The 16,513-nt window shown below is 46.2% G+C and overlaps 1 protein-coding gene across 2 annotated transcripts in view; it reads left to right on the plus strand.

Moving 5' to 3' along the window:
• The first annotated feature begins 376 nt into the window (after positions 1–376).
• LOC108414590 (alpha-N-acetylneuraminide alpha-2,8-sialyltransferase-like) overlaps positions 377–16,513 on the plus strand; it is a 52,810-nt gene continuing 36,673 nt past the window's right edge. For both annotated transcript variants that reach the window (XM_037541041.1, XM_037541043.1), the window contains exons 1-3: positions 377–936; positions 8,394–8,486; positions 15,643–15,729. In XM_037541041.1, the coding sequence (XP_037396938.1) occupies positions 701–936; positions 8,394–8,486; positions 15,643–15,729 (416 nt within the window). In that variant the 5' untranslated portion in view covers positions 377–700. The remainder of the gene's footprint in view (positions 937–8,393; positions 8,487–15,642; positions 15,730–16,513) is intronic.

Here is a 16,513-nt window from a genome sequence, read left to right on the forward strand (position 1 = left end):
GAAGTTTGAAAACATACAGTTTCAGTTCCCCCTCTTCTGAGACCAGTCACCCTTCTTAAGCGTGTGCTCATGTATTTTAGTTAAATGCTACTGAGCGCCTCCACTCTGCTCTTGATTATATCTATTTAAAGTTGTTGCTTTAACACATATCATGCGGTGACTTTCTGCCATACAAGCATAGCAAGTGTGAAAATTGTTCATTTGTGCCATGCAGTTAACAAGAAACAAAATGTTCTCTCAAATGTGTGTGTGTGAGTGTGTGTGAGTGTGTTTGAGTGTGTGTGTGTGTGAGGATGAGTGAGTGTGAGTGTGAGTCCAGCTCCACCCAATGAGAGATAACAGCACACAAACACTGGGGAGAGCGCAAAGGCTACCAACCATTTTCCAGCAGCTCCACAAAGCCTGAAACTCAGGACAGCAGGATGATTAACAGTGGACAGTTACAGTGGACAACTACTGAGGACAGTTCAGTGGACAGTTACTGAGGACGGTTACAGTGGACAGTTACTGAGGACAGTTCAGTGGACAGTTACTGAGGACGGTTCCAGTGGACAGTTACTGAGGACGGTTCAGTGGACAGTTACTGAGGACGGTTCAGTGGACAGTTACTGAGGACAGTTACAGTGGACAACTACTGAGGACAGTTACAGTGGACAGTTACTGAGGACGGTTACAGTGGACAGTTACTGGGGACAGTTCAATGGACAGTTACTGGGGGCGGTTACTGGGGACAGTTCAGTGGACAGTTACTGGGGACGGTTACTGGAATAGTTTCAGAGGAATTTACTGTGGTAATTGTCCCCTGGATGGTTCCTGTACACAGATACTGATGGCGCTGTGGTCAATCGTCCGTCAGTTCCCAAAGTCTCCCAAAGCGCTGCTGACTGTGGGCAGCCTTTTGACTGCTTACATCATGATGATTCCCCTTTTCAGCGAGTGAGTCAATTATATATTACATAAAGAAATATATAAGAAAACAGATCATGTGGAGATTTTACAGTGTGGAAATAGTAGAAAGTAGAGACACTAACGTGTAGAGATGTTAGACAGTGTAGAAATAATGATTTGTTGAAGTACAGATATTAGACTGTAGAGACATCAGAGATGGCAGACATTGTACTATAGACATACTAGAGAGAGTAGAGATAATAGACTGGAGATAGTAGATAGATAGAACAGATGCTGGAGATTATATTTAGGTGTAAGTAAAGTAGAGAGTCGATATTAGAGTGTAGAGATATTAGACAGATATTAGAGTATAAGGACTGCTGGGTTTGGTTTCTGGCTCCCTGTGTACTGAACTACATGAACTCTAATATGTAAAGAATGTAAAAGAGCTTCAGCCAATCAGAGACCACTCTCCAGATCTGAGTCACCTGAGGTCTACTTCTGTTCACCAGTGTGTGAAGTACTGCCACTGTTCTAGTGCACACAGAGCTTTTACTGTTCTGTTATTCTGTGTTTGACCTGGTTTTTTGACCTTGGTTCTTGTCTTTGTCCGAGTCTATTTATACTCGTCTTTAATCTTTGTTTGGTTCTCAACATTCCCTTTGATGTCTCTAACAATTCTTGTTAGCCTCTCTCTGGTTTTGACTCTTGCCTATTTTACGACGTTAAAGCCTCTGACTATTTTAATCACAAGTGTCTAGTCAGTTCACATTATGATGAGCCAGTAAAAATGAACAGAGCGCTGACTTTCCTACATCAGCTGATCACTAAAGAGCTTTTCTCCAGAAGACTGAGCTCTCTGCTGCAGGTCACTGTCAGATTCAGATTCATTTATTAAAATTTAGTCTAATGACCTCATATGAAACCCACAGAGTCCCCACTGACCAATACATCAGAGCTGTTCCTGAAGGAATATCTGACTGAACTAAAGCAGAGCTCCTCCTCCAGGATGTGGTCATAGCCTCTGTTTTCAGTCGTTTTCTTCATATGTTGGTTTCTCCTTAACAGAGCTTGACTCACCTGATCTTAGATCAAATCAACCCAATTCCTCCCCGTTACAGTCAACAAACGTGTGTATGATAATACTGCAGAGGTAAGTAGTTACTGTAGAGGGCTCCAGGTTATGAACATGGTTTATAAATATGATATGAAGACCAAATGAGTCAGAAAGTATTCAGTAACAGCATTTTTAAATATGTTTGTAGGAGCCAGATTTGAGTTTAAATATCTTCTCCTGGGGAGATGCTCATTTTGATTTAGATTTAATGGCCATTTGCTTGAGACTCAGTTAAGATGGTGTCTTCCTTAGGCACAGGTAATGCCTCATAGCTTAGACATGGAGGGGGACAGTTTTTACTGCTTGTGCTTATTGTTTAAAGCTTACTGTTCAATGCTAAACCTTCTACAGATTCACCCTCATTTGTGGTTTTGGAAACTTTGTACATTTGGAGTCTGCACTTTAGAAACTCGCCTTTTTGGATACTTTGAACCTTTAAGCAACTTTGATTAAACCGCTGCTCGTTTGCTCACCTCTCTACCACCACCACTGAATACAGGTATGACTCACAGCCAAACGCAGTGCATATAACTAGAAAGTTGGGACGTGGTGTAAAGCATGAATAAAAACAGAATACGATGATTTGCAAATCCTTTTCAGTCTACATTCAATTGAATCCACTACAAAGACGAGATATTTAATGTTCAAACGGATAAACTTTATTGTTTTTTGCAAATATTCACTCATTTTGAATTTGATGCCTGCAACACGTTCCAAAGAAGTTGGGACAGGGGCAACAAAAGACTGGGAAAGTTGAGGAATGCTCAAAAAACACCTGTTGGGAACATTCCACAGGTGAACAGGTTAACTGGAAACAGGTGAGTGTCATGATTGGGTATAAAGGGAGCATCCCTGAAAGGCTCAGTTGTTCACAAGCAAGGACGGGCGAGGTTCACCACTTAGTGAACAACTGTGTGAGCAAATAGTCCAACAGTTTAAGATCAACGTTTCTCAACGTGCAACTGCAGGAATTTAGGGATTTCATCATCTACAGTCCATAATATCATCAAAAGATTCAGAGAATCTGGAGAAATCTCTGCAGGTAAGCGGCAAGGCAGAAAACCAACACTGAATGCCCGTGACCTTCGACCCCTCAGGCGGCACTGCATTAAAAACCCACATCATTCTGTAACGGATATTCCCACATGGGCTCAGGACACTTCAGAAAACCACTGTCAGTGAACTCAGTTCGTCGCTCCATCTACAAGTGCAGGTTAAAAATCTGCCATGCAAAGCGAAGCCACATATCAACACCACCCAGAAACGCCGCCGGCTTCTCTGGGCCGAGCTCATCTGAGATGGACTGACGCAGAGTGGAAAAGTGTCCTGTGGTCTGATGCGTCCACATTTCACACTGTTTCTGGAAATCAAGGACGTCGTGTCCTCCGGGCCAAAGAGGAAAAGGACTGTCCGGATTGTTCTCAGCTCAAAGTTCAAAAGCCAGCATCTCTGATGGTGGGGGGGGTGTTAGTGCCCATGGCAGGGGTAACCTGCACATCTGTGAAGGCCCCATTAATGCTGAAAGGTACATACAGGTTTTGGAGCAACATCTGCTGCCATCCAAGCAGCGTCTTTTTCAGGGACGTCCCTGCTTATTTCAGCAAGACGATGCCAAGCCACGTTCTGCACGTGTTCCAACAGCGTGGCTTCATAGTAAAAGAGTGCGGGTACTAGACTGGCCTGCCTGCAGTCCAGACTGTCTCCCATTGAAAATGTGTGGCGCATTATGAAGCTCAAAATACGACAGCGGAGACCCCGGACTGCTGAGCAGCTGAAACTGGACATCAAGCAGGAATGGGAAAGAATTCCACCTACAAAGCTTCAACAATCAGTGTCCTCAGTTCCCAAAAGCTTATTGAGTGTTAAAGGAAAGGTGATGTAACACAGTGGGAAACATGCCCCTGTCCCAACTTCTCTGGAACGTGTTGCAGGCATCAAATTCAAAATGAGTGAATATTTGCAAAAAACAATAAAGTTTCTGTTTGAACATTAAATATCTCGTCTTTGTAGTGTATTCAATTGAATATGGGTTGAAAAGGATTTGCAGATCATCGTATTCTGTTTTTATTTATGTTTTACACAACGTCCCAACTTCACTGGAATTGGGGTTGTATTATTTAGAGCAATCATAAAGGATGACCAAGATGGCGGCGCCCTGTTCGGCTGCGGCTGCTACAGCACATGATAGTTTCGGACATATAATGGCTTACAGCTCAGAGAATTCGCATAGTTTCATAAGCGAATCTGCAGCGTACACACTGAAAGACAGTATACACCTGTCAAAAGATACTGGATTAAGAAGATCAAGCAAATTGGGACTCGAAGATGCAACCACTCTGGACCTTCTACGCAGCCTCGGACTGCTACGTCGGCTACCTGCCTGCGAAGCAGCGGAGCCTCATACCAGCGGCATCCGCCAGCGCCGGAGGTGGTGTGATAGAAAGTGGAAGTGCGGATGCCGTGCTAACCCGGGCAGAACGTTGCTTCTCTCTATCCTGCTCGTCCTGAGAGAACAAATTGGACTATCTGAGGCTGGATTTAACAACAAAATGGGAAGTAAGAGACTGCTGTGCCGTAATCTTTGCAGAAACATGGCTTAATCCATCCATTTCGGATGACCCTGTTAGCATGGAGGGACTAACGGTATTCCAGTCTGACAGGAGCAGTGCTCTTACTGGTAAAACCCGGGGTGGTGGCATTTGCATATTCACCAACAACTGGTGTAACAATGCAGTGAAAATCTCAAGTCACTGCTCTTCTGATGTGGAGCTACTGACTGTAAAATGTAGGCCCATTTATATCCCTAGGGAATTCAATATGATCATCATTATAGCGGTGTACATTGCCCCCAGTGCAAACACCAAAGAAGCCCTGAATGTTCTGTACCGTTCCATCAGCAAACTGCAGTCCAAATATCCAGAGGGAGTTTTCATTGTGGCAGGGACTTTAGAATAGAATAGAATAGAATAGAATAGAATAGAATAGAATAATCAGGCCAGTCTGAAAACTGTTCTTCCCCACTTCCATCAGTATGTGAACTTCCCAACCAGAGGAAAGAACATGCTAGATCGAGCATACAGCAGCATCAAAAAGGCATTCAAGGCAGCACCCCGCCCCCACCTTGGCTCCTCAGACCATCTCTCTGTGATGCTAATTCCAGCATACAAGCCCCTGCTGATCAGGAAAAAAGCCACCATGAGGCAGGTGAGGGTCTGGCCTGCAGGAGCCATGGAAAGACTACAAGACTGCTTCGAGTGCAAAGACTGGGACATGTTCAAAGCAGCAGCCACTGAAAATCATCACACACGGGTGGATGAGTACACTGAGTCTGTGTCTGCATACATCCAGAAGTGCATGGAGGACCTGAGTGTGATTAAAAACATCTTCACACGGGCCAATGAGAAACCTTGGATGACCAGTGAGGTACACACAAGGCTGAAAGCACGAAACACCGGTTTTTAAACCCGGCGATGAGGTGGCACTCAGAACAGCAAGAGCAAACCTGAACCGGGCCATAAGAGTTGCAAAGCATGCTCATGGTCAAAAAGTGCAGGATTTCTTCCAGAATCCCTCGAACACAAGACAAATGTGGCAAGACATTCAGACAATCATGGACTATAAAGCTACTCCTCCCCCTCTGAAAATAACATCAACTTTCTCAATGAAATAAATAAATACTTTGGAAGGTTTGAGGCACTGAACGCCACTCCTGCAGTGAAATCTACTCCTCACCCTGATGAGCAGATACTCTGCCTGGATAAGGCGGATGTCCGAAGAACCCTGGGGAGAGTAAACACTCGGAAAGCGGCGGGCCCTGACAACATACCCAGTCAGGTGCTTGAGGAATGTGCAGATCAGCTGGCCGGGGTTCTCATGGACATCTTCAACAACTCACTGAAACAGGCTGTCCTACCAACATGCCTAAAGACTGCCACGATCATACAGGTGCTCAAAAAACCCACTATCTCCTGCCTCGATGACTACCGCCCTGTAGCGCTCACTCCCATCATGATGAAGTGCTTTGAGAGGCTGGTAAAGGACCACATTGCCTCCAAACTCCCTTCCACATTCGACCCGTACCATTTCGCTTACCGCCCTAATCTCTCCACAGAGGATGCCATCTCCTATTCACGTCACCTGAGCTTAGAACACCTGGAAGGAAAGAATACACATGTGCGCATGCTGTTTCTGGACTTCAGCTCAGCGTTTAACACAATCATCGGCCAACATCTGATAAGCAAACTGGCCCTTGGCTTCAGCCCCCGCCTGTGTAACTGGCTGCTGGACTTTAACAAATAGACCTCAGTCTGTGCGGGTGGGCAACAACATCTCCAGCGTCATGTCTCTGAGCCCCAGCTCCCCTCGGGGCTGCGTCCTGAGCCCACTGCTGTTCACCCTGATCACCCACGACTGCAGTGCCAGGTTCACCACCAACCACATGGTGAAGTCTGCAGACAACACAACAGTAGTGGGCCTAATCTAGGATGACAATGACCTGCAGAACAGAGAGGAGGTGAACCATCTGGTTGACTGGTGTGAAACCATCAACCTGGTCCTGAATGTCGAGAAAACCAAAGAGATCATCGTCGACTTCAGGAGGAGCCAACCCAACCACACACCACTCTTCATCAAGGACACAGCAGTGGACATAGTCAGCAAAACCAAGTTCCTGGGGATATAGATGACGGACACTTTGACCTGGTCCACCCCCACTGAAGCTCTGGTCAAAAGAGCTCAGCAGTGCATGCACTTCCTGAGATGGATGAAAAGAGCACACCTCCCCCCTCCGATTCTCACCACCTTCTACAGAGGCACTGTGGAGAGCATACTGACCAGCTGCATCTCTGTCTGGGCAGGAGCCTCAGTGCCTCTGACTGGAAGTCTCTGCAGAGGGTGGTTAGGACGGCAGAGAGAATTATTGGGACTTCACTTCCTCCATTAGAGGACATTGCAAAAAGTCGCTGTCTGACCAGAGCTCAGAACATAAACAGAGACCCCTCACACCGCCACCATGGACTGTTCTCGCTGCTGGCCTCTGGAAGGAGGTTCTGAGGCCTTCAAAGCAGAACAGCCAGGTTCACAAACAGCTTCTTCCCACAGGCCATAAGACGGCTGAACTCTAAATAACACGCTGCTCTAAATCTTTCTTTTGATTAACTCATACATGGGACCTCCAGTGCAATACACTCCTGTACATATACCTATTTAAAAATGATTTAACTGTCCAGATAAGGAGGTATAGCACGGCATCCTCCACTCCCACTTTCTCCCTGTAGGCGAACTGCAGGGGGTCTGTTGCATGTCAAACCTGGGGTCTGAGAAGGTGTAGAAGATGCTCCAGTGTCTTCATGACATGGGATGTTAGAGTAACAGGCCTGAAGTCATTGAGTTCACTGGGTCGCCCACTCTTGGGTACTGGAATGAGGCATGATGTCTTCCACAGTGTGGGAACCCTCCCCAAGCACAGATTCAGGTTGAAGATGTGCTCAGCAGCACAGGACCTAAGTAGTCTAGGACATACTTTGTCCAGACCAGCTCAGATGCCTTGATGTGTGAAGAGGGGGTAGAGGGGGTCGTGATGTCTGTGTCGTCAGCATCTGGGAGGGTGGCATGAATATCAATAGGAGCAGATGGGAGGAAAGGGAGAGTGTGGAGATTTTTATACACATAAGCCTGCCTGCCTGCTCACCTCAGTCCCACCACCATTGAACACGGGTACGACTCAAAGCCAAATACAGTGCATATAAGAAGAAAGCGCATGTAAACTGGATTTAATTCTTAGTCAAAACAATGTTTATTTATTGCTTGTGTTGACATATAAACAAATGCAAACGTTTAATATATTGAGAATTCTTGAATGTAGATTATGATCACACAGATTATCATAAACAGATGAGTACAGTCTAATCTGGAAACATCGCTGATGAAACTGAAGTAGGATTTTCTTAAACTCCCTTTTAATGCAGATTTATTTCAGTTTTCTGATAAATGTAGTGATTTCACTGTTATATAAGAATTTATCAGAGATTTAAACAGTTTATAGCTAATAATATCTCAGAAATATTGAAGTGGTAATTGTTTGCTAATATTGGCAGAGAAATCCCTGTGAACACGGCACCTTTGACAAACATTATTCTATGCATTATTAAAGTGAAGGGCAGATTGATTTGAGTAGATTAATGATTCACTGCCACTGAACTAACGTAGCACACTAATCATAGCTGTGTGCAGTGAAAGAATCTGAAGAGTTTATCTGAGTGTCTGATCTTCTGCAGGGACTGTTTAAACCGCCTGTTTCTTTACTGAACTAAACCCTAAACCACTAAAACACGATAAAACTGTCCATATTTAATCTGCCCTAATGACTGTGTGGAAATATGCTTTCCAGACTGCATCCGGCCAATCAGACGCAGGAGTTTTACCACAAAGTGCGCTGTTCCCGCCTCCAGGCCAAGATCTCCAACATGAGCACCACGAAAAAGTGAGATAACTGTATATAACACGGGAGAATTATTACAGACCCGCTGTAACGTCCCGCGCTCTCTAACTGTATATAACACGGGAGAATTATTACAGACCCTCTGTAACGTCCCACGCTCGCTAACTGTATATAACACGGGAGAATTATTACAGACCCGCTGTAACGTCCCGCGCTCTCTAACTGTATATAACACGGGAGAATTATTACAGACCCGCTGTAACGTCCCGCGCTCTCTAACTGTATATAACACGGGAGAATTATTACAGACCCTCTGTAACGTCCCACGCTCGCTAACTGTATATAACACGGGAGAATTATTACAGACCCTCTGTAACGTCCCACGCTCGCTAACTGTATATAACACGGGAGAATTATTACAGACCCGCTGTAACGTCCCGCGCTCTCTAACTGTATATAACACGGGAGAATTATTACAGACTCGCTGTAACGTCCCGCGCTCTCTAACTGTATATAACACGGGAGAATTATTACAGACCCTCTGTAACGTCCCACGCTCTCTAACTGTATATAACACGGGAGAATTATTACAGACCCGCTGTAACGTCCCGCGCTCGCTAACTGTATATAACACAGGAGAATTATTACAGACCCGCTGTAACGTCCCGCGCTCTCTAACTGTATATAACACGGGAGAATTATTACAGACCCGCTGTAACGCCCCGCGCTCTCTAACTGTATATAACACAGGAGAATTATTACAGACCCGCTGTAACGTCCCGCGCTCTCTAACTGTATATAACACGGGAGAATTATTACAGACCCTCTGTAACGTCCCACGCTCTCTAACTGTATATAACACGGGAGAATTATTACAATCCCGCTGCAACGTCCCACGCTCTCTAACTGTATATAACACGGGAGAATTATTACAGACCCGCTGTAACGTCCCACGCTCTCTAACTGTATATAACACGGGAGAATTATTACAGACCCGCTGTAACGTCCCGCGCTCTCTAACTGTATATAACACGGGAGAATTATTACAGACCCGCTGTAACGTCCGCCGCTCTCTAACTGTATATAACACGGGAGAATTATTACAGACCCGCTGTTACGTCCCGCGCTCGCTAACTGTATATAACACGGGAGAATTATTACAGACCGGCTGTAACGTCCCACGCTCGCTAACTGTATATAACACGGGAGAATTATTATAGACCCGCTGTAACGTCCCACGCTCTCTAACTGTATACAACACGGGAGAATTATTACAGACCCGCTGTAACGGCCCGCGCTCGCTAACTGTATATAACACGGGAGAATTATTAGGCCCGCTGTAACGTCCCACGCTCGCTAACTGTATATAACACGGGAGAATTATTCCAGACCCGCTGTAACGGCCCACGCTGTCACGACTGCCCGTAACAGGAGAGACACTCGCTGATGGATATTACAAGGTTTAATTTAATAGGGCAATACAAGATAATCATAAGGGACCGGCAGGGTCAAAAACAACAACAACAACAACAACAACAACAACAACAACAACAGCAGCAACATAGACATACCAGAGGGTGGTCGGACTGAAGAAAGGTCGGTACACGGGAGAGCAAAAACCAGGTAAAGGGGCTAGGCTAAAGGGTAGAGACAAGTACAAACAAAACGGCAACAGAAAGGCAATCAATGGGCAAGGCAAAAAAGGAGAAAACGAAGTACAGGCAAAGGACAGAAATAACAAAGGGAAAGAACAAGGAAAACGCGTCGTAACAGAGCTAGAAGCTAGATAATACTCAGCACCAAACACAGGAAACAACAGGGCTTAAATACACAGGTTCACAGGTGTAGACAATCTCACTGATTAGAAACAAGGCGAGCTGGAGCGCCGGAGTGTCACATGCTCAGCAGAGTCACTGTAGTCCATAGGTAGAGCATGCTGGGAATTGGAGTCCATGGAGGTAACAGAGTCCAAGGCAGGCAGACTGACAGCGTCAGAGCTGACACACGCTCTCTAACTGTATATAACACGGGAGAATTATTACAGACCCGCTGTAACGTCCCGCGCTCGCTAACTGTATATAACACGGGAGAAATATTACAGACCCGCTGTAACGTCCCGCGCTCGCTAACTGTATACAACACGGGAGAATTATTACAGACCCGCTGTAACGTCCCGCGCTCTCTAACTGTATATAACACGGGAGAATTATTACAGACCCGCTGTAACGTCCCGCGCTCTCTAACTGTATATAACACGGGAGAATTATTACAGACCCGCTGTAACGTCCCGCGCTCTCTAACTGTATATAACACGGGAGAATTATTACAGACCCGCTGTAACGTCCCGCGCTCTCTAACTGTATATAACACGGGAGAATTATTACAGACCCGCTGTAACGTCCCACGCTCGCTAACTGTATATAACACGGAAGAATTATTACAGACCCGCTGTAACGTCCCGCGCTCGCTAACTGTATATAACACGGGAGAATTATTACAGACCCGCTGTAACGTCCCGCGCTCGCTAACTGTATATAACACGGGAGAATTATTACAATCCCGCTGTAACGTCCCGCGCTCTCTAACTGTATATAACACGGGAGAATTATTACAGACCCGCTGTAACGTCCCGCGCTCGCTAACTGTATATAACACGGGAGAATTATTACAGACCCGCTGTAACGTCCCGCGCTCGCTAACTGTATATAACACGGGAGAATTATTACAGACCCGCTGTAACGTCCCACGCTCGCTAACTGTATACAACACGGGAGAATTATTACAATCCCGCTGTAACGTCCCGCGCTCTCTAACTGTATACAACACGGGAGAATTATTACAGACCCGCTGTAACGTCCCGCGCTCGCTAACTGTATATAACACGGGAGAATTATTACAGACCCGCTGTAACGCCCCACGCTCTCTAACTGTATATAACACGGGAGAATTATTACAGACCCGCTGTAACGTCCCGCGCTCGCTAACTGTATGTAACACGGGAGAATTATTACAGACCCGCTGTAACGTCCCGCGCTCGCTAACTGTATGTAACACGGGAGAATTATTATAGGCCCGCTGTAACGTCCCACGCCCTCTAACTGTATACAACACGGGAGAATTATTACAGACCCGCTGTAACGTCCCGCGCTCGCTAACTGTATACAACACGGGAGAATTATTACAGACCCGCTGTAACGTCCCGTGCTCGCTAACTGTATATAACACGGGAGAATTATTACAGACCCGCTGTAACGTCCCGCGCTCGCTAACTGTATGTAACACGGGAGAATTATTACAGACCCGCTGTAACGTCCCGCGCTCGCTAACTGTATGTAACACGGGAGAATTATTACAGACCCGCTGTAACGTCCCACGCTCTCTAACTGTATATAACACGGGAGAATTATTACAGACCCGCTGTAACGTCCCGCGCTCTCTAACTGTATATAACACGGGAGAATTATTACAGACCCGCTGTAACGGCCCACGCTCGCTAACTGTATATAACACGGGAGAATTATTAGGCCCGCTGTAACGTCCCGCGCTCGCTAACTGTATATAACACGGGAGAATTATTACAGACCCGCTGTAACGGCCCACGCTCGCTAACTGTATAAAACACGGGAGAATTATTAGGCCCGCTGTAACGTCCCGCGCTCGCTAACTGTATACAACACGGGAGAATTATTACAGACCCGCTGTAACGTCCCGTGCTCGCTAACTGTATATAACACGGGAGAATTATTATAGACCCGCTGTAACGTCCCACGCTCTCTAACTGTATACAACACGGGAGAATTATTACAGACCCGCTGTAACGTCCCGCGCTCGCTAACTGTATATAACACGGGAGAATTATTACAGACCCGCTGTAACGTCCCGCGCTCGCTAACTGTATATAACACGGGAGAATTATTACAGACCCGCTGTAACGTCCCACGCTCTCTAACTGTATATATCACGGGAGAATTATTACAGACCCGCAGTTACGTCCCGCGCTCGCTAACTGTATATAACACGGGAGAATTATTACAGACCGGCTGTAACGTCCGCGCTCTCTAACTGTATACAACACGGGAGAATTATTACAGACCCGCTGTAACGTCCCACGCCCTCTAACTGTATACAACACGGGAGAATTATTACAGACCCGCTGTAACGTCCCGCGCTCGCTAACTGTATAAAACACGGGAGAATTATTACAGACCCGCTGTAACGTCCCGTGCTCGCTAACTGTATATAACACGGGAGAATTATTACAGACCCGCTGTAACGTCCCGCGCTCGCTAACTGTATGTAACACGGGAGAATTATTACAGACCCGCTGTAACGTCCCGCGCTCGCTAACTGTATATAACACGGGAGAATTATTACAGACCCGCTGTAACGTCCCACGCTCTCTAACTGTATATAACACGGGAGAATTATTACAGACCCGCTGTAACGTCCCGCGCTCTCTAACTGTATATAACACGGGAGAATTATTACAGACCCGCTGTAACGGCCCACGCTCGCTAACTGTATATAACACGGGAGAATTATTAGGCCCGCTGTAACGTCCCGCGCTCGCTAACTGTATATAACACGGGAGAATTATTACAGACCCGCTGTAACGGCCCACGCTCGCTAACTGTATAAAACACGGGAGAATTATTAGGCCCGCTGTAACGTCCCGCGCTCGCTAACTGTATATAACACGGGAGAATTATTCCAGACCCGCTGTAACGGCCCACGCTCTCTATCTGTATATAACACGGGAGAATTATTACAGACCCGCTGTAACGTCCCGTGCTCGCTAACTGTATATAACACGGGAGAATTATTATAGACCCGCTGTAACGTCCCACGCTCTCTAACTGTATACAACACGGGAGAATTATTACAGACCCGCTGTAACGTCCCGCGCTCGCTAACTGTATATAACACGGGAGAATTATTACAGACCCGCTGTAACGTCCCGCGCTCGCTAACTGTATATAACACGGGAGAATTATTACAGACCCGCTGTAACGTCCCACGCTCTCTAACTGTATATAACACGGGAGAATTATTACAGACCCGCAGTTACGTCCCGCGCTCGCTAACTGTATATAACACGGGAGAATTATTACAGACCGGCTGTAACGTCCGCGCTCTCTAACTGTATACAACACGGGAGAATTATTACAGACCCGCTGTAACGTCCCACGCCCTCTAACTGTATACAACACGGGAGAATTATTACAGACCCGCTGTAACGTCCCGCGCTCGCTAACTGTATAAAACACGGGAGAATTATTACAGACCCGCTGTAACGTCCCGCGCTCGCTAACTGTATATAACACGGGAGAATTATTACAGACCCGCTGTAACGTCCCGCGCTCGCTAACTGTATGTAACACGGGAGAATTATTACAGACCCGCTGTAACGTCCCGCGCTCGCTAACTGTATGTAACACGGGAGAATTATTACAGACCCGCTGTAACGTCCCACGCTCTCTAACTGTATATAACACGGGAGAATTATTACAGACCCGCTGTAACGTCCCGCGCTCTCTAACTGTATATAACACGGGAGAATTATTACAGACCCGCTGTAACGGCCCACGCTCGCTAACTGTATATAACACGGGAGAATTATTAGGCCCGCTGTAACGTCCCGCGCTCGCTAACTGTATATAACACGGGAGAATTATTACAGACCCGCTGTAACGGCCCACGCTCTCTATCTGTATATAACACGGGAGAATTATTACAGACCCGCTGTAACGTCCCGTGCTCGCTAACTGTATATAACACGGGAGAATTATTATAGACCCGCTGTAACGTCCCACGCTCTCTAACTGTATACAACACGGGAGAATTATTACAGACCCGCTGTAACGTCCCGCGCTCGCTAACTGTATATAACACGGGAGAATTATTACAGACCCGCTGTAACGTCCCGCGCTCGCTAACTGTATATAACACGGGAGAATTATTACAGACCCGCTGTAACGTCCCACGCTCTCTAACTGTATATAACACGGGAGAATTATTACAGACCCGCAGTTACGTCCCGCGCTCGCTAACTGTATATAACACGGGAGAATTATTACAGACCGGCTGTAACGTCCGCGCTCTCTAACTGTATATAACACGGGAGAATTATTACAGACCCGCTGTAACGTCCGCGCTCTCTAACTGTATATAACACGGGAGAATTATTACAGACCCGCTGTAACGTCCCGCGCTCGCTAACTGTATATAACACGGGAGAATTATTACAGACCCGCTGTAACGTCCCACGCTCACTAACTGTATATAACACGGGAGAATTATTACAGACCCGCTGTAACGTCCCGCTCTCGCTAACTGTATATAACACGGGAGAATTATTACAGACCCGCTGTAACGTCCCGCGCTCTCTAACTGTATATAACACGGGAGAATTATTACAGACCCGCTGTAACGTCCCGCTCTCGCTAACTGTATATAACACGGGAGAATTATTCCAGACCCGCTGTAACGGCCCACGCTCGCTAACTGTATATAACACGGGAGAATTATTCCAGACCCGCTGTAACGTCCCGCGCTCGCTAACTGTATATAACACGGGAGAATTATTACAGACCCGCTGTAACGTCCCACGCTCTCTAACTGTATATAACACGGGAGAATTATTACAGACCCGCTGTAACGTCCCACGCTCTCTAACTGTATATAACACGGGAGAATTATTACAGACCCGCTGTAACGTCCCACGCTCTCTAACTGTATATAACACAGGAGAATTATTACAGACCCGCTGTAACGTCCCACGCTCTCTAACTGTATATAACACGGGAGAATTATTACAGACCCGCTGTAACGTCCCGCACTCGCTAAATGTATATAACACGGGAGAATTATTCCAGACCCGCTGTAACGTCCCACGCTCTCTAACTGTATATAACACGGGAGAATTATTACAGACCCGCTGTAACGTCCCGCGCTCTCTAACTGTATATAACACGGGAGAATTATTATAGATCACTTTAATGTAGTAATATAGTAATAATATTTCCCTGTTTATAACTATAGCTATATAGTGTTATTTTAAGTAATGCTGTAAATATATAATGTATCATTTTCTAAAAAGCCATAACCCTATTTATTAATTTTGGATCATTGTATAATTAAACCCTTTCTGTAAAATGTATATCTCACTGTTCATTCCGCTTCTGTTTGTTGTTGTCAGGATGGACATGCAGGCGTTTTGTGTTGCTTTAGATGATCTCTTCACCTGTTCTGTCAAACCCAACATCACTCTCAGGGAAACATATAGGTACTGTGTGTGTGTGTGTGTGTGTGTGTGTGTGTGTGTGTGTGTGTGTGTGTGTGTGTGTGAGTTTGTGTGTGTGTTTGTGACTGTGAGTGTGACTGTGTGTGTGTGTGTGACTGTGTGTGTGTGACTGTGAGTGTGACTGTGAGTGTGCGTGCGTGTGTGTGTGACTGTGTGTGTGTGTTACTGTGAGTGTGTGTGTGTGTGACTGTGAGTGTGTGTGTGAGTGTGCGTGACTGTGTTTGTGTGACTGAGTGTGACTGTGAGTGTGCGTGTGTGCGTGTGTGTGACTGTGTGTGTGTGTGTGTGTGAGTTTGTGTGTGTGTTTGTGACTGTGAGTGTGACTGTGAGTGTGCGTGTGTGTGTGTGTGACTGTGTGTTTGTTACTGTGAGTGTGTGTGTGTGACTGTGAGTGTGTGTGTGAGTGTGTGTGACTGAGTGTGACTGTGAGTGTGCGTGTGTGCATGTGTGTGACTGTGTGTGTGTGACTGTGAGTGTGACTGTGTGTGTGTGACTGTGTGTGACTGTGCGTGTGTGTGTGACTGTGAGTGTGTGTGTGACTGTGTGACTGTGAGTGCGTGTGTGTGTGTGTGTTTGACTTTGCGTGACTGTGCGTGTGTGTGTGTGACTGTGCGTGTGTGACTGTGAGTGTGTGTGTGACTGTGTGAGTGTGACTCTGAGTGTGACTGTGTGTGTGTGACTGTGAGTGTGACTGTGTGAGTGTGACTGTGTGTGTGACTGTGAGTGTGACTGTGTGTGTGTGACTGTGAGTGTGACTGTGTGTGTG

Source organism: Pygocentrus nattereri, chromosome 9 (genome assembly GCF_015220715.1).
Source record: "Pygocentrus nattereri isolate fPygNat1 chromosome 9, fPygNat1.pri, whole genome shotgun sequence".
In the NCBI taxonomy this organism is placed as follows: Eukaryota; Metazoa; Chordata; class Actinopteri; order Characiformes; family Serrasalmidae; genus Pygocentrus; species Pygocentrus nattereri.